General features: G+C 36.1%; 1 protein-coding gene and 1 pseudogene across 5 annotated transcripts in view; both read left to right on the plus strand.

Moving 5' to 3' along the window:
• The first annotated feature begins 14 nt into the window (after positions 1–14).
• The window catches only part of Rnf170 (ring finger protein 170), a 38,068-nt gene continuing 15,479 nt past the window's right edge, over positions 15–22,603 (plus strand). The window contains exons 1-4 of one of the 5 annotated variants that reach the window (XM_015507500.2): positions 16–220; positions 6,795–6,938; positions 18,479–18,554; positions 21,724–21,832. In XM_015507500.2, coding sequence (XP_015362986.1) covers positions 6,802–6,938; positions 18,479–18,554; positions 21,724–21,832 — 322 coding nt within the window. In that variant the 5' untranslated portion in view covers positions 16–220; positions 6,795–6,801. The other 4 variants (XM_015507501.2, XM_015507502.2, XM_048792889.1 and 1 more) reach the window with 4 other exon arrangements.
• Positions 8,841–9,282, plus strand: LOC107160929 (annotated as a pseudogene).

Raw genomic sequence — 22,603 nt, forward strand, 5'->3', positions numbered from 1 at the left:
CGACGCGCACGCGCCCGGCCAGCGGCGCGGGTCTTCCTCGCCTGCCAGCCCGCTGGCGCCGTCACGGAAGCTTAGCAGTGCGCGTGCGCCTGCGCCCGCATTTCAGATTGTAAAGGGGACGGCTTGTGGTTGCCCTGGAGGGGTGGCGGGGGCATTCCCCGGAAATAATCTTTAATCTCTGCCACCAGGAATTGGCGAGGTAGTCCCCTGCGGTGGAGAGGTACGCGCCCCCACTTCCCGACACGAGTGCGTCTTCGGCCACGCCCCCGAACCCAGGCCCTTGGATGCGCGGGGTCGTCTCTGGGCTGCGCACGGGAGTCGCTGCCCGCGGGCCAGGGAAGCCCGGGCCGGGTCCGGAGCTGCTCGGCTACGGTGGGACGGCTAGGTGGAGGGCTTCTGGGTGGCTTTAAGTGGGTTTGGCCCTCCCTGAGGGGAGTCATTCGTTCTCTCTTGGGTCTCTTGGAGCCTCGATTCCCCGAAAACTTTACTTGAAGTCGGAGAGGGTGGACACTAGTTCACCTATCCTTAAGGACTGCAACAGTGCTTAGGCCCTGTTTCTTCTGGTGTTCAGAGTAGGCTTCCCTTATAATGAAGAGTAAATTATTGTCGCGTTCTCGCCCTTACAGACGCACCATCCTCCATAGGTATACGGATACATTTTAAAGCAATTTAGTTATATGCAGAAACTTGCGTGACATACATGTTTAAGGGCTAATGAATGAAACACTCAGCATTGCCGGCTCTTCAGGAGTTTCTTCGCCCATACCTGTGTTCTTCTGAGCGTAATTCCATCCCAATAATTTTACCACCTATGTATGCATGCAGTTTGGTTTTTCTTTGTCTGATTTTTGAACTTATATGAATGGAATCATATCCCGTTATTTTGTGACTTTCAATTAATATTAAATTTGTCATTATATAAGGTAATTTTCATCATTGGTATTGGGTGAATTTAGCAGTGTATCCAATCTGGTGTTGGACATTTTGTTGAGGTTTGAGGCTGCTCAGAACAATTGCTATAAAAATACGTGGACTCCATGCAAAGGTGCTGGAGTTTCTAAGACACGAACCTTGAGGTCCTGAAAGAATTGTAAATTCACAGGGTGTCCATAGATACTATATAATACAAAACTTTTATTTATAATGGTGCAAAATTAACTTCCCAAGACACATTTTCATTTTGTTTCCTGGAGTCCACGCCCCGCCCCCTTCCCATTAATAAGCCCTTGCCTAGCATGTGTAGGCAGTGGGTTCAGTCCCCAGTATTGCAGGTGGCTAGGAGGGGATTGGGGGGGTGGAGTATATATTCTCAGCACTGAGAGCTGTCAAGATATTATTGAGTTTTTAATGATGGCTCGCAGATTACTAGCTAACTGCTCACACATGATGATTTATCATTATTTTGTGAATGCAAGAAAATGCTACTTGTCCCTTGACATCATTTTTTGCGGAGGAGGGGGTATCAGAGATTGAAATCAGGTGTGCTTAACTACTGAGCCACATCTTCCAGCCGCTTCTTTCTTTTTATTTTGGACAGGGGGTCTTGTTAAGTTCCTTAGGGCCTCACTCAGTTGCTGAGGCTGGCTTTGAACCTCAGCCCTTCCAGCCTCTGGAATAACAGTCATAACGCCCATCTCCACCTGAAGGCTTCTCAGTGGTCTTTCTTGCAAACATTCTTCCTTACACCAAGCGGGGAAAGCTTTTAGAAATTAAAGTGTGAGTCTCTTTTGCTTTTGGTTCCTGTGTTGTTACCTCAGAATCTTTGTCAAACCAGAATTCCTTCATTCCATACTAAGTTGTTTCTGTAGATTACTAGTCACTGTAAGTGACTATGCCCTTTTAGACAAGTAAATAAACTCAGTAAGTATATGTTGTGCTGACTTTATGCACCTTGTCTTTGGATGTGACCATTGGTCCTGTCCCTGCTGGAGGGTCTATGATATTGTAGTAAGCATCTTTATTCCAAGTTTTCAGGTTTTCAAGGCTTTGACACAATTGATCTAAAGCCTCCTTTTCCAAGCTTGACTGCTTACCCACATTGCTTTTCTGCATGATATTGCAGTGTTTTGAGATTTTATTTCATAGTCCCACTTTGCCTTTATGAAAATTTTATTAAAAGTTTATTGAATGAGTAATTGAAGAAGCCATAAGGCCATCACATTTCTATATGAACATGAAACCCTGAGTTTCTCCTTTGTTCCAAGAAGTTCTAGAATTTCCTATTTTCTCCTTATTATTGTGGTTTGTTTGTTTGGTTTTTGGTTTTGGTTTTTATTTTTCTCTCTTCCCTGAAGCTCAGGGAAAAGGCTCAGGAGAGGTGAATTGAACTTGTCTTAGCTGTCTCCCTATTCTGGCTAAAAGGAAGCTAGTTGTCTTCTGTAGATGTTTATCGGATTCCAGTGAACATGGTAGTGGCCTGTATGGTGGTGTTCCCAGATTCATCCAGTCTTCCCCAGAGAACAGATACTTAGAACTTTAATTAAAGAGATGTTGAGATGCTTTATAGTATTGAGTTTTTAATAATGGCTTGCAGAAGATTATTAGCTAACTGCTTACATATGATGATTTATCATTATTTTGTAAATGTAAGAAAATACTACTTGCCCCTTGAAGTCTTTTTTTTTTTTTTTTTGGTACCAGAGATTTAACTCAGTTGTGCTTAACCACTGAGTCACATCTCTCAGCCCCTTCTTATTTTTTTCTGGAGACAAGGGCTTGCTAAGTTACTTAGGACCTCTATTGCAATATTACAAGACACAACTTTTATCATCATTCTGCTGATTCCTTGGCAGTTACTAAAGGTAATCAAAATGTTATGTCTTTCATTTTCTAAGAACCTGTAAATTGTGCTCAGCAATATGTTAAGTGCTTTATCTGTATATTCTCATAGTAAATTTCACAAGGTTACACTTTTTAATTTTTGTCCAAAATAGCAGTTTGATGTGATTCAACCTAATTTTATGCATTTTATATATGAGAACGCTGAGACTCAGGCTTTACGTAAGTACATAGTTGTCTGGCTCCAAAGCTTATGCTTTCTTTGCTATATTAAGCTACTATTCAGTAAGATTTCGATAGCTAAGCAATAGCAAAGCCAGTTCCTCTTCAGACTTCTATCAGTTATACCTTCCAAGACCTATGGTATTTTGTTTTTGTAAATACTCAGAAACAGAATACTAATAACTTTATTTTCGTATTGCACAGGATCCTATGAAGTAAATTAAAGGTCATGTTCCATACATTTAATAATCTTGTTTCTGGGTTTCAAGTAATCAACATTTAATCGCCCCTATACCATGTAAGCTTCTGCACTGCTCAAGGTTCTTGAATGAAAGGAGTTCATAACACAAAGATCTTAGCAATTGACATGCCCTATAGTCCATTTGGGTACCTCCATTTGCCCTTCAGGGATGTCTTAGAAAACATCATCAGGAAATAAAATAACTAACTAGGTGATAAGAATGGGTATAGAGCCGGGTGTGGTGATGCACGCCTGTAATCCCCGTGGTTTAAAAGGCTAAGGCAGGAAGATTGCAAATTCAAAGCCAGCCTTAGCAATTTAGCAAGCACTAAGCAACTCTGGGAGACCCTGTCTCTAAATAAAATACAAAATAGGGCTGGGGAATGTGTCTGCGGTAGAGTGCCCCAGAGTTCAATCTCTGGTATCAAGAAGGAACTTTGAGGCCTAATTTGCATCTCAATGGAAGAGGCAGATACTGGCTTTGTTTTTACTCTTAAAGTAATACATACTTAAGAAGGATTTAAAATATAGAACCATATCCTGGGGAAGATGATGGTTTGGCCCTTCCCTTTCAGCACCCCCCAATGAATAACCACTTTAAACTTGGGTTTTTATCTTGCCCAACTTTTTGCTTTGCTTTTTTTTTTTTTTTTTGGTCCTAAGGATAGAACTCAAGACCTCATTTATAACATCTTGTAGTACCATTGAGCTACAGCCCTAGCCTGCGACTTTTTCCTATTCTGAAAACTGAAAAATGTTTTGGTGAAAGAAACTGAAGAAACCATCTAGTCCAACTTTAACACTTGCAGAAAAGGCGAGGTCCTGGGAGATGGTGGGGTCTCCTCAGCAGAACTGGAATTAAAATCCAGGCTATTAATATCCAAGCAGCAAAATGGGCTTCAATTAAGAAACTGCGCTGTCAGATAGAATTGCCTTACAATATTGTTCTAAACCAGCATTGACTATGAAAAACAGAAGTTGGAGAACTGTAATCCAGATTGATTTTGGAATTCATCTTTAAGCCTGAGTTATTATGTCAACTTGAGTAGGAAATTGTGATCTTTTTGTATTGTTTATCTCCTATTCTCTTAAATCAGACCATCCTCTTTCCAAACTGAGGTTGTAGTATAGTACCTTATTTTATCTGATTTTAGGGCTCTTGATTCCTTTTTAACTCTAATCAAGCTATGACAAAGTATTATATGGTCCCTCAACATAGACCTAATACCATTAGTAGATCTCCATGTGACAGAGTACACTTTTTTTTTGTTCTCTCAACAATGTTGGAGTCTGCTGTAAAATGATGCAGATAATGTTATATGTTATAATATAAATACCTGAAGTATCCTGGATCTCTGAGCTGTTGAAGTATGTAGGAAATAATATCTTAAGGGTTTAATTGCATAGAAGTCAAATTATGGACAGGATATACACATGTACAGTAGAATTTAATCACATTATCACTGATTACACATGGAAAGACAGGGAAACAAATATAAGGCATCTTTTTCTTTTTTCTTTTTTGTGCATCCCAGGGATTGAATTTAGGGCTTTGCACATGGTAGGTAAGCTTTTTTTTAACTACTAAGTAGTAGGCCGCCTAAATGTATAACATAGGAGAAAATATGAGTAATATAATTATAGTATATTTGTTGGTGCACTTAACTTCCAAAGCACTTTTGCCTCTGTTTAATTTGGTTTAATTCTCACAACTCTGAAGTAATTAGGTTCAGTAATTAGAGGCCAGGAATCTTGACAGAGATAGCATTTTGATTATCTTTGAACAAATACAAGTAGGTCTTGCTGCCTGTAGGACTTTTGACACTGACATTGCATTTCTAACTTAAAAAGAGGAAACCTATTTTAAAAATTGAAGTTACCTAGCTGGCCTATCTTTGTATTATTGGAGGTTCCTCCCTACCCCTATTTTCAGCTAGCAGTTAATTTGATTGTTATTTTGAATGAAAATACTGAAATTAGAGCTCTTTGTCTGACTTTCTTGGTATGTACCTTCATAAAGGGGATTTGAAATCTGTCATTAGAGAGTTCCTGGTCATCAGGCTATTGTTAAGTGTAAGCTTACTAAACTGGCCTTTGATCTTTCTTTTTCTGCTTAGTTTTCTTCCATGAGAGGTATTTTTCTTATTAGTTATTCAGTTCAGATTCATTTCAAAGATATTAGACTTTCACTCAAAAATTTCCTTGTAACAGAGACTTACCTGATGTATGATGATATTGGATTAAATACTCTTCCAATGTAATAAATTCTATAAATGCAGAAATTTATTTCAGTTCTATTACATATATTTAATTTAATATTTTCTTTATTTCCCTTTAAGTTTGAACTTTATAGTTTTGTCTTCTGAAGAAAGAAGTACCTGTGATATTTAATAGACTCTTAATTGCTTGGGCTCTCTCCTGTCTTACCTATAGAACTGGGTACTACCGTTTTTCTCTGGTTTAGAGTATGGGAAAGAGAGTTTTGTTTTCTTCCTCTTCTCTTCACAAGGAAATGCAGCCTCACAGTAATTTCATATTTTCAGAAAGAATTCTGAACAGTAAGCTGAGTTTAGTTTTAGGTAGGATTAATAGATTTTCAAGCATCCAGATTTTCACTAATTTAAGTAATCTTAGTATAAATATAAATGTCCTATCAGCTAACCATCTTTTGCTTTTCCAATTACACTGTAAGTATAGTAAGTGACTTATTTATGTAGATATTTATTAGGTTGTCCTGTGTACAGAGCACAACATAGGAATACAGGAATATTTGTAAAAGGCTATAATATATTTCCTTTTGCATTCATACATGGTAAATTCCATAAGACATACATATTTAGTGCTATGAAGGAGAAGAGTAATCTGATGAACTTGAAGAATTTCTTTGGTATTCAGGAGTTAGAAAAGAGTAGTTGGTCAAAAAAAATTTTTTTTTTTTTGATGCAGGATCTCACTGAGTTTCTTGGCCTCCCCATTACTGAGGCTGGCTTTGAACTCCCCATCCTCCTCTTTCAGCCTCCCAGCTGCTGTGACTACAGGCATGCGCCAGGGTGCCCTGCAGCAGGAAGCTATTGTTAAAATGTTTATCTAAGGGCTGAACGAACTGGCACACACTAGAATCCCAGGGACTCTGGAAGCTGAAACAGAAGGATCATAAGCTCAAAGCCAAATTCAGCAACTTAGTGAGGTCTTAAGTAACTTAAGGAGAACCTATCTCAAAAAATAAAAAAGGGCCAGGGTTGGAGCTCAGGGATTGAACCCTGGGTTCAATCTCCCTACCAAAATAAAAAAGTCTGAAAAATGGATGATAAATTATAGTAGTTGTTTTAAAGGAAATAGCATTTTGTACTCCCCAAAATAATGTTTCTGACAAATTTTAAAGAATTCATTAGTAGGGGAATCTTCACAAGAGTTGTGGTTAATGTACCTTACATTAAGGGAATACCACAAATGCTAATTATGTTAGAAGTCAGCTATACTTACATTACTTTTACTGATATATTTCATTTGCACTGTGTCATTTGTACTTTTGTCTTGTTTCTTCATATTTTAGACCTGGAATGGCCAGATATCAAGGTGAAGTTCAAAGTTTGAAACTGGATGATGATTCAGTTATAGAAGGAGTAAGTGACCAAGTACTTGTGGCAGTTGTGATCAGTTTCACTTTGATTGCCACCCTGGTATATGCACTTTTCAGGTGAGACTAAAAGACAAATGAATTGAAATATTATATATTTCTAAAGATCATTGATTCTTTGACTCCTTGTAATATATAGTACTTAATATGAAATGCAAGTAACTGATCTCAATGATTGTATATATTTGCTAAAGTATTTTATTTTCCACTGGGTTCTGAATGCTAACATTTTTCCTAACTTACCCAGCCATCATCCATTCTATGGGAATATCATAGTGTGAAAAAATTAATTTTCATATTTGAATCTACCAACTAGTAGGTAATATAGATAATAAGAGAAATATTTTCAGATTTTAAATGGAAAAAACTGAGCAAAAAAAAAAGACTTAGTATAGAGGAAATTAAGATTAGAATCAATTAATCAAACTTAATTAATTAACTGTTCTAGAATCAGGAATAATATTTAAAGGTCTCAGATGTCTATATAACAATATGTAGACACTAGATTTTTGTAGATTTTTAATCCCCCAATTACAAATATGTTTCCTGTAAAACATTTGTAGAAAGGATTATTCAACATTTTGTGGACACTTGGGGGGGAAATGGTGATTTATTCTTTTATCTCTGTATTGATAATCTCTTATTAGAATAATATAACCTTGATTTCAGTAGGATATTTTATGGAGTGATACTCCATAGTGTTACTTGGTGATAAAGTTGTGGATATAATCAGGAAATGATGTCTTGGTGATAGCAGATATAATTGAATTCATAACTGATTTGTTAATTGTTTTTAAGAATACTGACTAATGTTTAATATAAACCAAATAGGAGGATGCTGTATATTACTGAAAGACTATCCTTGGGCCTGTTATATTCATTTTTTAATAGCAACTAGAGTAAAAAATACTAAGAAACAGGCTTATTAAATTATCAGCTAGGAGGCTAGTAAAACAGTGAAGATTTATAAATAGTCAACTCATAAGTCAACTAACCTTTTTTAGGCATGCCATTACTGACAATGCATGGCACACAAATGTGGAAGTAGGGAGCAGACCTTGGATCAGCAAGCTTTTCTTGATTCAGTGGCAGAGTCAATGGTCAAATACCTGATGTGGCTCATTTTTAGGGGGTAAAATGGCTACTGGCTACTGGGCTTTATATACAGCCTTCGCAGAGCCAGGCCATGGGAGGAGTTAGTTGTTTTTTGCAGGCCCTTTTGGGGGGCAGGGCAGGGCCAGGTCATGGGAGGAGTTTTGGTATCAGGATCATTGAGGGTGGGGCAGGAGGACTGGTAGGGAACCATAACCTTCAATTACCACTCAGTGGGGAAAAAATTCAACAAATGGTGCTGAAACAGTTGGGTAGCCACATGCAAAAGAATGAAACTGGACCCATGTACCACCACAAATTAACTCAAAATAGGTCAAAGATTTAAATGTAAGAGCTAAAACTATAATATTTGTGATGAGTTTGCCCTGAATGGGTTCATGTATTAGAAGTTTGGTCTTCAGAGTGGTAGTGTTAGAAAGTGATGTGGAAGAGCTGGGGTCTAGTGAAAGATTTTAGGTCATCAAGGGCACTGCCCTTGGAAGAAATTAATGCAGTTCTAGTTGGATCCCCAGTTAGTTCCCATAAGAAGAGCTGAGTTGTTAAAGAGCAAGACCTGCCCCTCCCTGGTCCCTGGCTTCCTGTCTCACCATTTGATCTGGCATGCACTCCTGTCATGAGACCATTTACTATGATGCAGTATGATTAGGGGTTTCCTCACCACTTTCTTCCACCAAAATTGTGAGCTAGATAAACCTCTTTTCTTTAGTATCTAGCCTCAGGTATTTTGTTACAACAGTGCAAAACAGACCAATACAGTACTTTTGGAAGAAAATATGAGTGAGTAAATCATGACCTTGGTGGTTTTTTTTTTTTTTTTTTAGTTGATGATATACCTTTATTTTATTTATTTATATATGGTGTTGAGAATCAAGCCCAGTGCCTCACACATGCCAGGCAAGTGCACTACCTCTGAACCACAGCCCCAGCCCATGACCTTGGTTTCTGGCAAAGGATCTTAGATATGGTACCAAAAGCATGAGCAACAAAAGATAAAGTACACCAACCAAACATAATCAAAATTAAGAACTTTTATGCTTCAAAGGACATCATCAAGAAAGTGAAAAGATAACCTACAAGAATGGGAGAAAAACTCAATAGTGGTCACTTTGCAGACCAGACTTCTGTCATTCTCGCGGCTTGTTCTGCTTCCTCCGAAACCATGTCTGACAAACCCAATACGGCTGAGATCGAGAAATTCGATAAGTCGAAATTGAAGAAGACAGAAACGCAAGAGAAAAATCCTCTACCTAAAGAAACAATTGAATAAGAGAAGCAAGCAGGCAAATCATAATGAGGTGTACACCACCAGTATGCACTGTACATTCCACAAACATTGCCTTTTTATTTTACTTCTTTTAGCTATTGAACTTTTTAAGATACAAAGAGATTAGATCACATATATGTATATATGCATATACATACAATGGATACATATTCAGCTTTAGAAAGGAAATTCTGCAGTCCCACCAAACATTTAAAGAAGAATTATTACTAGTCTTTCTCAAACTTTTCTAAAAACCCAAAGAGAAAGGAACACAACTTATTCTCTGAGGCCAACAATACCATGATACCAAAGCTAGATAAAGACATTACAGAAGGGCTGGGGATGTAGCTCAGTGATAGAGTGCTTACAGAGCATGTATAAGTACGAGGCCCTGGGTTCAATTCCCAGTACTGCCCCCTCTAAAAAGTACCTTATGGAAAAGAAAATTACCAACCAATTTCCTTGATGACCATATATACAAAAATTATCAAAATACTAGCAAACCAAATTCAACAGCACGTAAAAAGAATCATACACCATGATCAGGTGGGATTTACCCCTGAGATGCAAGGATGGTTCAGCATATACAAATCAATGCAATAACAATATATTACCAGAATGAAAGACAAGAATCATGTGATCATCTTAAGATAGACAGGAAAAATTTTTGACAAAATTCAGTGTCTTTTCATGATTAAAAAAAAAAACCAATAAATTAGGTATAGAAGGAATATACCTCAACACAGTAAAGACTACATATGACAGGGTCACAGCTAACATATTCATTAATGAAATTCTTAGAGCAAGGAATAAGACAAGGATTCCCACATTTATCACTTCTATTTAGTGTGGTACAAGAACTCCTAGCCAGAGTTATTAGACAAGAAAAAGAAGAAAAAAAAACCCAAATAGTAAAGAAAGAAGTAAATTTTTATTTGTTTGCAGATGACAGTTTTATATATGGGAAACCTATAAAGACTCCACCAGAAAATATAACAACTAATGAATTCAGTAAAGTTGCAGGATACAAAATCAACATACAAAGATCGTTACATTTTCAATACTGCACAGTGAATTATCCAAAGAGGGAATCAGGAAAATAATCCCATTTTCAATAGCATTAAATACAAAACTTTTAAGGACACCAAAAGATCTGTACACTGAAAACACTAATAAAAGTGTTGAAGAAGACACAAATAAGTGGAATAATATCCTGTGTTTATGAATTAGAATTAATTTTCTTAAAGTGTTCATACTACCCAAAACAATCTACAGATTTAGTGTAATTCCTTTCATTCCGAAGTCACTTTTCACAGCACTATTAAAATTTCTAAAGTTTGTGTGGACCCAGAAAAGATCCCAAATACCCAAAGCATTCTTGAGCTAAAAGAACAAAGCTGGAGACGTAGTGCTATCTGACTTCAGAATTGACTATAAACCTATAGTAACCAAAAATAGAATGGGGGCGCTGGGGATATAGCTTAGTTGGTACTGTGCTTGCCTCACATGCACCAGGCCCTGGGTTCAATCCCAGCACCGCCAAAAAAAAAAAAAAAAAAAAAAGAATGGTACTAGTATTAAAAACTGAGACATCATAGACCAATTGAAAGGAAAAGAGAGCCCAGGAATAAATTCATTTATTATCAGTTGATCTTGATAAAGTTGCCAAGAGCATAGCAGGAAAAGGTAAGTGTCTTTAATATAAAGAATGTTTGGAAAACTATATATTCACTTGCCTAACAACAAAATTGGACCCTTTCTTCACATATATAAAAATTAGTTCAACCAGGTGCAGTGGCACATACCTATGATCCCAGCTTCTTGGGAGGCTGAGGCAGGAGGATCCCAAGTTTGAGGCCAGCCTTGGTACCTTAGCAAGACCCTGTCTCAAAACGAATAGGGCTGGGGATGTGGCTCAGTGGTAAATCTTTTTCCTAGCATTGTAAAGTTCTAGGTTCAATCTCCAGTGCTACCAAAAAAAAAAAAAAGAAAGGCAGAGAACCTAAAGAGACATTTCTTAAAAGATATACAAATTGCTAACAGGTAAAAGAAAAAATGTTCAACCTCACTTATCATCAGGGAAATGCAATCTAACACTCCTCCAATGAAAAATTATAGTGAAACTGCAATAAGATATCACCTCTCACCTGTTAGAATGGCTATTATCAAAAAGACAAAAGATAGCAAGTGTCAGTGAGAATGTAGAACAAAGGGAACCCTTGTACATTATTGGTGGGAATGTAAAATGGTGTGGTTACTATGGGAAACAATATAGAAATTCCTTAAAACATTAAAATTAAAACTTTTTTTAAAATTAAAATTAGAAATTATTATATGGTCCAGCAATAACACTTCTGACTATGTATTGAGAAGAAATTGTCAATATTTCAAAGAACTGTCTGTACTGTTTATTGCAGTATTGGTTTATAGGGTCTATAAGATGGAATCAAACTAAGTGACTATTAGCAGATAAATGAGTAAAAGAAGACGTGATATATATGTTTATATACAGATAGATACACACAGACACATAATGGAACACTATTCAGCTTTTTAAAAGAATGGATTTCCTATCATTTGCAGCAATCTGTATGATCTAGTGGACATTATGCTAACTGAAATAAGCCAAACACAGAAAGACAAATACTGTGTGATCTTGTTATGTGTGGAATCTTTAACAAGTTGATATCATAGAATCAGAAAGGAGAAGGGCTAGAGAAATTTTAGTCAAAGGGCCAGCCTGGTGACACATGCCTGTAATTCCAGCAACTCGGGAGGCTGAGACAGGATGATCACAAGTTCATAGCCAGACTCAGCAACTTAGCGAGACTTTGAGCAATTTAGTGAGACCCTGTTCCAAAATAAAAAATAAAAAAGGGTTGGGAATGTGGCTCAGTGGCAAAGCACCCCTGGGATCAATCCCCAGTACCAAAAAAAGAAGAAAAAAAAAAAAAAAACAGAAGTGGGGACCTAGTGGAATTTAAGAAATTTTGTTTGAAAGGATACAGTGTTTCAGTTAAGGTGAATTATTTGAAAAAGTAGTGGGGAGCAGAGGAGTATCCCAAAACCATAATTAAAGTAGCCCATTTAAAATACTATTTTATAGGATCGATTTTATTATTAAATACCATTTTCATTTTTTCTAATTTGTCTACTATGAATAGTTATTGCTTGTATAATAGCAGTTTTTCCCTACAGACTGGAATGATATGAAGTCCAAATTAAAATTTTCTGTTTAATAGGCAATTGTATATTTTAGATGCCAGAAACGTAACAGTATAGGGTACATTTACAAAAATAACCAGCTAAAGGGAGATCAGTAGAACAGGGAGAACAGGGAATGGGGGTTGGAGTGGGAAGTGTTGGGGATAGATATTTGCCAAGTTATGTTGTTATATTGTGTATATTCTAAAATGTAACAACAAATCCCACCATTAGGTGCAAGTATAATGCACCAATAAAAAATGTACAGGAGAGACCCTCAGGGTTATAAAGTGGAGGAGGTAGAGAGAGAGGAGGGGAGGGGAGGAGGGAGGTGGGGAGGGGGGAGGGTGGAGGATGGGAAAGGCAGCGGAGCACAACAGACACTAGGATGGCAATTTGTAAATCAATGGATGTGAAACTGATGTGATTCTGCTATCTGTGTATGGGGTGAGGGGGGGAGTTCATAACCCACTTGAATCAAAGTGTGGAATATATATGATCAAGAAATTTGTAATGTTTTGAACAACCCACAAATTAAAAAAAAATTGAAAAAAAAAAAAAATGTACAGGAGAAAAAACAGCCAGCTAAAGGTCATAACTGGCTTATATTCAGTTTGGGACAATTATTTTAAACTAGACAGTGTTCAGGGAAATTGTCAAAACAATGAAAACTACAATACAAAACACCTGAAGGAACTGGGGATATCTAGCTTAGGGAAAGAGACTGTTGGGCATAAAGCTGTCTGCTAAATATGGAGAGGGCTTGTTTTGTTAAATGAAGCTAGCGCAATAATGTATATCTATAGTTCTGGTACTCAGAGGCTGAGCCAGGAAAATCATGTGAACCCAGGAGTTTAAGACCAGTCTGGGCAACAAATGAGATTCCATCTCAAAAAACTACAAAAAAAAGAATTAGATTTCCTCTGTGTGGCTTCATGGATAGAACCAAAGCCAATTGGTAAAGATAAATGGTGATATTTTGGTTCAATTTAAGAAGTACTTTAAAATTATATAATGTGCTCCCCATTATTTAGACATTGGCTTGCATCTGTCATATGATTGAGTAGGAAGTCTGTATACAAGTTCCGTTCTCCCTCCAGTTCTCCAGTTGTAACCCTATTACACCTACTACATTGTGAATAATGCTACTAGAAATATGTTGTACTAGTACCTGTTTGAATCCCTGCTTTTATTTTGAATTCCTGATCATGTGATAATTCTAGGTTTAAGTTTTTTGTTTTGTTTTGAGAGGAGATATTGCTGTGTTGCCTAGACTGGTATGTTTAACTTTCAGGAAACCTCTAAACTATTTTCCACTGTGATTGGTCTATTTTACATTTTCACCAGCAATGTACAAGGACACCAGTTTCTCAACATCCTTGCCAACATTTATTTTCTAGGGTTTTCTTTCCTTCCTTTCTGTAAATTATTATTATTATTTTATAATAACCATCCTCACGGGAGATAAGTAGAATTTCATTGCGGTTTTGATTTCCAATTCCCTAATGAGTACTAATGTTGAACATCATTTCATGTGCTCATTGATGATTTGTGTGTTTTCTTTGGAGAAATGTCCACTTAAGTCTTTTACCGACTTTTGAATAGGGTTGTTTAGTTTTTGTCTTTTAGTTATAAGTATTCTTTATGTATTCTGTTGTTATCGTTTAGGTGTATGCTTTACAAATATCTTCCATTCTGTGGGTTTTCTTTTAATTTTCTTGATAGCACCTTTCATGCACAAGAGTTTTTTGTTTTTTTTTTAATTTATATTTTTTAGTTGTAGGTGGACACAGCACCTTTATTTTACCTTTTTTATGTGATGCTGGGGATCGAATCCAGTGCCTCACACATGCTAGGCAAGTGTTCTACCACTAAGCCACAACCCCAGCCCCAGGAGTTTTTAATTTTGATTAAGTCAACTCATCTGGTTTTTCTTTGTTGCTCATTTTTTGGTCTTATATTTATGAAATCATTGCCAAATCCAAAGTTTTGAATATTTATGAAGATCTGTGGATTTTTTTTCCTCTTAACTCCGAAGTTTAATTTGTTGATCCATTTTGAGGTCATCTTGGTATATGATTTTAGGTAAGGGTCCAATTTCATTCTTTTGCATGTGGATATCCAGTTTTCCCAGCACCCATTAAACAGTCTTGGTTCCCTTGTCAAAAATCAATTGACCTTTGTCTCAGTTTGGTCTGCTAGAAAAAAATTGAATAACAAACATTTCTGAACAACAAAGATTTCTTCTCATAATTCCAGAAACTGGGAAGTCCAAGATCAAGGGGTATTAGTCACTTTTCTGTTGTTATAACAAAATACTTGAGCAAATCAACATATAAAAAGAAAAAACCTTATTTTGGCTCATAGTTTTGAAGGTTCTAGTTCATGACTGATTGGTCCCATTCCTTTGGAGCCTATGGCAAGGCATCTAATCATGGAAGAAAAATCAGAGGAAGGAACTGGGGTCCCCAGATCTCCTTCAAGGACACACTCCCAATATATATCCCACTAGGCCCCACTCTAAAACATTCTACCACTTCCCAATAAGGCCACTCTCGGGACCAGGCCTTTAACACATAGGCCTATGGGGCCTTTGCGGGGCACACAAGGTGTTGGTGGATCTGTGTCTGGCACAGTGCCACCTCTTGGTTTGCAGGTGACTTATTTGTTCATTGCATCTTTGCATGGAAAAGAGCACAGATAAGAAAACATGTCTTTCATGTATGCCTGTGATGCTGGTGGTTGAACCTTGAACATGCTAAGCATATGTTCTACACCCCCAGCTGCTCATATCTTGTCTTAAGGAGCATTAATCTCATCATAAGGTGTCACTTTAATGACCTACTTGCTTCGCAAAGGTCCCATTTCCAAATATGATTCCATTGGGGATTATGGTTTCAACATAAGGAGTGTGGGACATACAAATATTTAGCCTATAGCAACCACATTTGTGAGAGTTTGTTTCTGGGGTCTGTGTTCTAGTCCCTTGGTTTATATATCCTTATGACAGTATCATCCCCTTTTATTACTGTAGCTTTATATTAAATTCTCAAATCAAGAAGTGTGTGTCTTCTAATTTTTTTTGTTTTCAAGATTTGTTTTGGTTGTTTGGAGTCTCTTGAAATTCCATATGAATTTTTGAATGAGCTTTTCAATGTTTTTCAAAATATGCCATGGGAATTTTGATAGGGATTGCATTGCATCTGTAGACCAATCCCTTTAGGTAGTATTTTCATCTTAGCAAGTCTTTCAGTCTGTGAACCCAGGATTTTTCCATTATTTTTTTTTCAATCCCCCTCTCAGCAGTATTTTGTAGTTGTAATTAATTTCTTTCTTATTTGCCCGCTCTTCTTTTTTGGGAGGTGGGGTAGTGGGGATATAACCAGGGGCAGGGGGGCTTTACTACTGAGCTATATCCTCAGCATTTTATTTTCAGACAATGTTTCACTAAGTGGTTTAGGGCCTTGCTAAATTGCTGAGGTTGGCCTTGAACTTGATTCTCCTGCCTCAGCCTCCTGAGTTACTGGGATCACAGGTGTGCACCACCATCCCCTGCTTGCCCTTCCTTCTCAAACTATCTGTACCAGATTTGTTGACGTATCAGAAACCAGTGAGAGCAAGGGAGGAAGATTACCTCTAGATAGGGAATAGGGGTGGGAGGGAAATAGAGGAAAGGGGAATAGCATGGATGTTGGAAGGAGACCCTCATCATTATCTAAAATACATGTATGAAGATGTGAATTTGGTGTCAACATACCTTATATACAATCAGAGATATGATAAATTGTGGTATAAAGGTGTATTAAGAATTGTATCTCTCTCTCTTTAAAAAAAAAAATCACTGGGGATGTGGCATGCGAGGCAGCCCGGGTTCGATCCTCAGCACCACATACAAACAAAGATGTTGTGTCCGCCGAAAACTTTTTTAAAATAAATAAATAAATATTAAAATTTTCTCTCTTTCTCTAAAAAAAAGAATTATAATACAAAAATAATAATAATAAGAGAGCTCATGTTTAAAAAACTTATGTGCATACAATAACTTGTACATAAATGTAAAAAAGCAGCTTTGTTAATAACAGCTAAAGAGTGGAAACAACTCACAAGTCCATCAATTGATGAGTAAATCAAAATTGATGGGTAAATCAAAACCAGTGGATGAATACAATGGAATATTATTTACCAATAAGAAGGAGTAAAGTGCTGGTACATGGCACGACATGAATGAACCTCAAAAACATCATCTAACTGAAAGAAGGCAGTCACAGAAGACCATGTGTTATGGGATCTCACTCATATGAAATGTCTAGAATAGACAAGTACAGAGAGAAAGCGGAATAGTGGCTATTGCTAGAGGCAGTAGGAGTTTGGGGAGGATGATTGAGGGGGCTAAGAAGAATGGTTCTTTTGAGGGGTAATGAAAATGTTCTAAACTGATTATTGTGATAGATGCACAATTCTGTAAACATAGTAAAAGCTACTGGATTTTACACTTTAAATTGACAGATTGTATAGTATAAGAATTATATACCAACTAAATTTTATATGTAATATAAAATACATGTTATACTTTAAAAAAGAAACAAACAAACAAACAAACAAACCAATGAAAAGAGTCTTATACATTTGTCTGCTGTTTTCTAAATTTTGGGTTGTTCACTCACAGCTGTCAATCCCATTTAATTTCTTGAACTCCAGGTACTGTTCAGCAGCTTGGTCTATCTGTTCTTGTTCTTTGGCTATACTTTGACTTTTCAAATATTCTACTACTAGATTTAAGAATTTTTACATCTTCTTAATATGAAAAGATGCCAACTGAAAGGTTTTCCAGGCATATGGTTCATATCAGTACACTGAAAAGTCATCAGTATATTTTTCCAAAAGCCATCAGTATTTTTTTCCCAATGAAAATGGAATGATGATCTACTCTCAAAGAATAGAGAAATGCTGTTTAGATGTTCACTGATATTTAAATGAGGTGTTTCCTGTGCTTGGATAGATTGTTCCTTGATTGATTGCTTTCATATGCATTTTACTCAGTCAAAAGAATGTATAGCTTATTATGAAATAAAGAATCTACCAAAATTTGAGTTCTGAGCACAGTTCAAGCAGTTTCATAACATTTATGTTACACTTCTTTTTAGTTACTTGACTTTAAGTTGCCCTCATTGAAGTAATGGTTTTATTTTTTGTCAGCTTTCTTTTCTAAAATTTGCGTTTCTTAATAAAAATTGAGTAATTATAGGGTGGATTTAATTTTCCCCATCCCATGAAATTATTAGAGTTCTTTTTTTCTGTTGTATATGGTTTACCCAGTAAGTAAGGGATCTTCTAAAGAGTAAGCTTGTGATTTTATAGAATTAGAATATTTTTGTTCAAGATGTTTTAAGTTTAGGGGGGAAAGTCTAAAATGAAATGCACTGTGATTTAGATGTAAATATTGACACCCCCACCCTCCCAACCTTACCTCCACTTCTAATTTTTAGTGGTCTCATCATTAGCCACCAAATTCATTTTACTTGTTAAGATATTAGTGGTATGTTAAGTTTTGGCTTTTTTATTTACATAAATTTAGTTTCTGCCCTGTCTCCCTTTGCTCAAAATGTGAAAAATTAGGAGAAAGCCTTAATTAGATGTGGAAAAGTATTCAAATGCACAATAATATATAGAGCTATATAGCAGCTTATTTTGAAGGAATTTTACAAAAGAAATAAATGTGTTAATTGTTCTTTATATTATCTGTAAGCTTGCAGTTACAAGAAATCCCAAAAGTACTAGGCCTTTGAGGTTTTATCATTTGCTGCCTAAGCCCAAAATCAGCCAGTGGTCACTGATTTGGGGAAGAACTAAGCACAGAATAATCTGTAATATACAGTCCTAGAATGGTAGTGCAATTGTATATGATCAGTTATATTTACTAAACTACCAGTGGTTCTAAGTAAAAAACTCAGACCCAGAAAGTAAATGGATTAATCTGACAATATTTTATATTCAAGGTTTATTATATTCTGTTCAACAGAAATGTACATCAGAACATTCATCCAGAAAACCAAGAGCTAGTGAGGGTGCTTCGAGAACAACTTCAAACAGAACAGGTACTGTTATGTAACGTGCATTTATGTAAGGAGTAGATGTTATAATTCCCTTTGAATGTACAGTTAATTACTTTTGAGAAACAGGGACTGTTTTCCTGCTTTCTTTCCTGCCTTCAATTGTTCTATAGGTTGTATGTTTTCAGATTAAGTATATTGCCCAGTCAACATCTATTCAGATGTTTACATGTTTTTTTTTAACTTGCTTTAAAAAAGAATGGTTTTCCTATTATTTATTTGTATAGAAATAATCACTGTAATTGGCCTTAACTGAAATGTAGTAGAAAATTATTTTTTAAAACATATATACCCAAAGACCTTCAAAGAAATATTTGTACCTCCCCGTTTTCTTCAGTGATCAGAGTTAACAGAACTAGTTAGAAAAAGAAGAAAACTTTTCCTCTCTGCCTCTTCTTTACTTTTTACCTCATAAACAGTATGGTTTATGACAGTCAGAATAAATGGAATATATTATACCTTCATACCTATATCACTAACATCAAAAATAAAAATTTTAGCTGAGCTTGGTAGCACATGCCTGTAACCAGGAGGCTGAGCCAGGAGGATCGTAAGTTTCTAGCTCTCCTGGGCAACATAGTGAAACCCTGTCTCAAATGAAAAATGAGAAGGATATAACTCAGTGGTAAAGCGCCCCCGTGTTTGATCCCCAGTAGCAAAAAAAAAGTTTTGATTGCTTTCCTACCCAAACTTTAGTTCCAATGAAGGCTTATAATTTATCCATTCACCAAATATATTTCAAACTTCTGTCATGTCCCAGGCATTGTTATAGGTATTGGGAATCCAATTGTGAACTAAACAGACAAAAATTCCTACCCTCATGGAACTGAAGTTCCATTCATCAATTCGAGAATAGTTTAAGCATGTTAATAATGCTGTATTCCAAAGTAATTGTTTTCAATAATTCATGTTCAGATAATGTTTTATAATTTACAAAGTGATTTCACAAACAACTATCTTATTTAATCTTCAGACATGCTAAGCATAGCAATTATTATCATTTGCATTAACACATTAGATTGCTAATTACTTAAATTCACACTAGCAATTACATTAATGGGTTTAGCTATACTGGAGTCACAAATAGAAGTGAATCTTCTGGATTTCTTTGTACCTCAAACCCATTGTTTACCTCCCAGCTTCCTCAGGCATGACATTATACCTATTGGAACTAGAATAAAACTAGTGACTTAGCCTATTCTGTATTGTTCAACATAATAGCCACTTGTGGCTATTTAAATTTAATTTAAATAAGATTTAAAATTCAGTACTTTAGTCACAACAGCCACATGTGGATAGCAGCTGCCAAAGTGGGTAGTACAGATAAAGATTTCTATGATTACAGAAAGTTCTATTGAACAGCACTGGTAATTGTTTTTTGTCAATATCTAAAAAGAATGAGAAACAATGGAAAGGTGAACATTAAGGTTCTCCTTACATTTTTCTTTTTGTACTATTAAAACTGGCATGAATAATTACAATATCTGAGTGTGACCTAGAATTATAGAATATTCTGGTAACTTAGCAGTAATTTGAAATTTTAGAGGTAACTTAGAGGAAATTTGAAATTTAAATTGTGGTTTACAATATTGGGAAACAAAGGGCTTGGGATATAGCTCAGTTGGTAGAGTGCTTGCCTTGCAATCACAAGGCCCTGGGTTTAATCCTCAGCACCACCAAAAAAAAAAAAAAATTGGGAAGCCAAGTTCTTTGATTCATTATAGTTAACAATTCATGTTTAATACATCTGATATTTTTAAAATTAGATGTTTTTAATGCTAGCTACTTTGTTTATAAGATATGTACTGGGTGCTATCAAACAGGTTTTGATAAATGTTTATTGACAAGATAAACATTTCATACTAATGCTGGATGCTTTTCTAAGTCCTTTTTAAATTCAAGACCTATATGTATACATAGGCTAGATCCCTAATTTTCCCTTTGTCACATTTTGTATTTCCTAAGTAGTATAATTGCTTCTGATATCCTGCTCTGCTTGTCATCCAAGTATATTTAGCATATGAATAATGACTATAGTGAGTCCTACAGATGAAGGCCTTGTCTTTATGGCACTTGTATTCTAGTGAGATCTTTGATATCTGGATTCTTCTTATGCTGGTAATTGTACTCGGTACTTCTGTTCGATCACAACACAACTTTGTGAAGGTCTGAGTTCAAGTTACCAGTGATCTTAAATTTTTCTGCTTCCAAAATGAGGAAGTATTCTTTTCCAAAAGTTTAATTCTGATCTTGTATAAAGTATCACATATATGCAACACTTTGTCTGGAGGATAGCTATGAGAACAGAAAAAGAGGTTAAAAATTAAAAAAAGCTAATAGTTAGAAAATATTTTGACTCTTCTTTTTTTCCTTTTGGTGGTTCTGGGGATCGAATCCAGGGCCTCATGGATGCTAATCTGGTGCCTTAATACTGAACTACACCTCCAGCCTGACATTTCTTACTCTTCAGCTTGATGTATTAGCTCAGCCTTGCTCTACACAGAATAACTTATATGGAAAGGCTAAAAGAGAAACTCTTGAATTAATCTAGATTTATTTCTTTAAATGTATTTAGGAAGGAAGGTAGACACCCTATAGCTTAAAAAAAACAACAGTATAGCTTTATAACTTGTTAAATTTATATAAGACCTTAAACTATTTTTTTATTTATTTAGTTGTAGATGGACAAAATATCTTTATTTATTCATTTTTATGTGGTGCTGAGGATTGAACCCAGGGTCTCACACATGCAAGGCAAGTGCTCTACCACTGAGCTCAGCCCCAGCCCCTTAAACTATTTTTTATAAGACCTTAAACTATTGCATATCTGAAAATTGATGGATTACACACTATTGACAGTGTTCTTTCTTTTTTCCCTCAGTGGTGGGGTAGAACCCAGGGCATTGCACATGCTAAGCAAGTATCTATCACTGAACTATAACCCAGCTCTTTTCAGTTTATTTGGAGATAGGGTGTCTATAAATTGTTGAGGTTAGCCTTGACCTTGCAGTCCTCCTGTCTCAGCCTTCCAGTTAGCTGGGATTACAAGCATGTGCCACCATACCTGGCTTGACAGTGTTCTTATACGTAATTTAACATTAAAGACAATTTTGAATGCTCAGTATATAATTATGTGTACATATCTTCTTATCAGGATGCACCTGCTGCTACTCGACAGCAGTTCTACACTGACATGTACTGTCCAATCTGTTTACATCAAGCTTCCTTACCTGTTGAAACAAACTGTGGACATCTTTTTTGTGGTAAGCAAACAATTCTATACTTTGGTAGAAGTAATTGTTTAAATCAAGACCTATATGTATACACAGGCTGGATCCCTAATTTTTCCTTTGTCACATTCTGTATTGCTTCTGATATCCTGCTCTACTTGTCATCCAAGTATATACTGCATCTGAATAATCAACTATATGTGTATGTTTTTTCTACTTAGTACGTTATTTTGCATTTTTGGTTCAAAGGTTAAAAAAATAATTGTTCAGCTTCTCAGTCAATGCATTTCTTTGCATAGTAATTCAAGTATGTCAGTAGCATTAAGGATTCACTGAATTTCAACTTGTTCTTTACTCTTTAGTAGTTTCATTATGCATCCTACCCAGGGCAGAAAGGTTTTTCTTTTAAGAACCCTGTCTAAAACCTTCCCTTAGCTCTACTATCTCTATTTACTCATTTAATACGAAGTTCTTAGTTTCCCTCTTTCTTTTTGGAGAAGGACAATGAGAAACCTAGAACATACAGTGAGAGTACTGATCTCATACTGATGCTTTCTACCTCATTATTGTTGTTGTTGTTTGACACTCCAGAGGAAAGATTTCACAGAGAATAATGAAATATCATCATTGCTTGTTATAGCTATACAAGATTAGAGGGATGGCCATATATACTGGACATACTTCACCTCATCTAACCCCATAAATGAAAAAATGAAGGCTCACAGACATTAAGAAATTTTATAAAGGATAACCTAACTGCTAAGCAACAGAGATCTGTTCCATTATAGTTAGTGAAGAATAATA

The sequence above is a fragment of the Marmota marmota genome, unplaced genomic scaffold, assembly GCF_001458135.2.
Source record: "Marmota marmota marmota unplaced genomic scaffold, marMar, whole genome shotgun sequence".
NCBI lineage: Eukaryota > Metazoa > Chordata > Mammalia > Rodentia > Sciuridae > Marmota > Marmota marmota.